The following is a 1,042-nucleotide window of genomic DNA, read 5'->3' as shown; positions in this document are numbered from 1 at the left end:
GGGGCGGGCGGGGGGAGCGGTGCTCGGGAAGAAGGAGCGAGACGCGGGAGAAGCGAGGAGGCGCGGGAAGCAGGTGCCCCTACCCTGGCCGTGCCCGGGACACCTGCTGTAGCCACGGGGAGAAGAGCGACATGCTGCCCTGTGTCTTCTCTACTGGCTTCTCCCATCTCCAGCCCTCCTTGCTCTATGTGATACCAGGTTCTGCTCTTTATACTCTTTGTCACAGCAGAGCCAGCCCCACCTTGTTTTCTGCTCTTCTCTGTCATCCTCCCCTGCCTTCGTTTTCTACTCTTCCTTTCCTGTTTTCTTTTTTCCCCACCTTCTCCTTTCCCTTTGTTTTTGAATCTCACGGCTGTTTTCCTCACCCGCCCGCCCGCCCAGCGGAGCTGTTTCGCCTTCAGAATCGCCCACTTATTCATTCATTCCTCTCTTCAGATACCATTCGCTCTCCCACTCACCTGCCCATTCATTCAGTCTCCCTTTCACACGCTGTTAACTGATTCTGTCCCCCTCTCTCACTTTCATTGATGCTCTTTCACTGAATACATATATTTCATTGAATACACTTAGGGATGTGGCCTGCACTACATACTGCTCCTGGTACAATTCAGTTCTGCCAAAAACTGACCCGGTAGCAGCAAAACCCCTTTTTTCTTTTGGCAGAGCAACACCAGAGGGACAGAAGACAGATTCTGCCACTGTAGGGAAGCTACCACAAGCCACATTTTATGTAAGCGGCGCATAAGGGCGGCATAGCAGGGCACGTGCCCCCCCCTGAGATTGGCCACTGCCAGCTTCTGGCAGTCCCCGCTCACCACTGCCGGCAGCACAGATGGTGGCTGCAGGTGCTCGCCGCTTGCCACCCCACCCTCGCCGTTGACACCCTTGTGGCCACCTGCGGGCGGTTCCCGCTCGGCCCGCCCTTGCCACCAAGGTCACTGCGGCTGCCTGCAAGGAGTACCCGCTGACCACCACCATATCCCTGCCGCCATCACTACTAACGCTGCCTGTGGGTGGGTGCGGGGAGCCCCCCGCGCCCGCG

The 1,042-nt window shown here is 57.7% G+C and overlaps 1 protein-coding gene and 1 long non-coding RNA gene across 4 annotated transcripts in view; one reads left to right on the top strand and one right to left on the bottom strand.

Annotated features, from left to right (window-relative positions):
• TEX9 (testis expressed 9) overlaps positions 1 to 319 on the bottom strand; it is a 34,452-nt gene extending 34,133 nt beyond the window's left edge. The window contains exon 1 of one of the 3 annotated variants that reach the window (XM_006017974.2): positions 242 to 319. Coding sequence is in view for 2 of the 3 variants with exons in the window: in XM_025197088.1 (XP_025052873.1) it covers positions 84 to 133 (50 nt within the window). In the remaining variant the exon portion in view is untranslated. Of the gene's footprint in view, positions 1 to 83; positions 185 to 241 lie in introns of those variants that run through there. The other 2 variants (XM_025197088.1, XM_006017973.3) reach the window with 2 other exon arrangements.
• The window catches only part of LOC112549281, a 53,264-nt gene continuing 52,285 nt past the window's right edge, over positions 64 to 1,042 (top strand). The window contains exon 1 of the long non-coding RNA XR_003092666.1: positions 64 to 198. This is a non-coding gene — a long non-coding RNA (uncharacterized LOC112549281). The remainder of the gene's footprint in view (positions 199 to 1,042) is intronic.

This window comes from Alligator sinensis, unplaced genomic scaffold (assembly GCF_000455745.1).
Source record: "Alligator sinensis unplaced genomic scaffold, ASM45574v1 scaffold250_1, whole genome shotgun sequence".
NCBI classification, from domain to species: domain Eukaryota; kingdom Metazoa; phylum Chordata; order Crocodylia; family Alligatoridae; genus Alligator; species Alligator sinensis.
The sequence above is the reverse complement of the archived record's forward strand: the minus strand, read 5'-3'. Positions and strand labels throughout refer to the sequence as shown.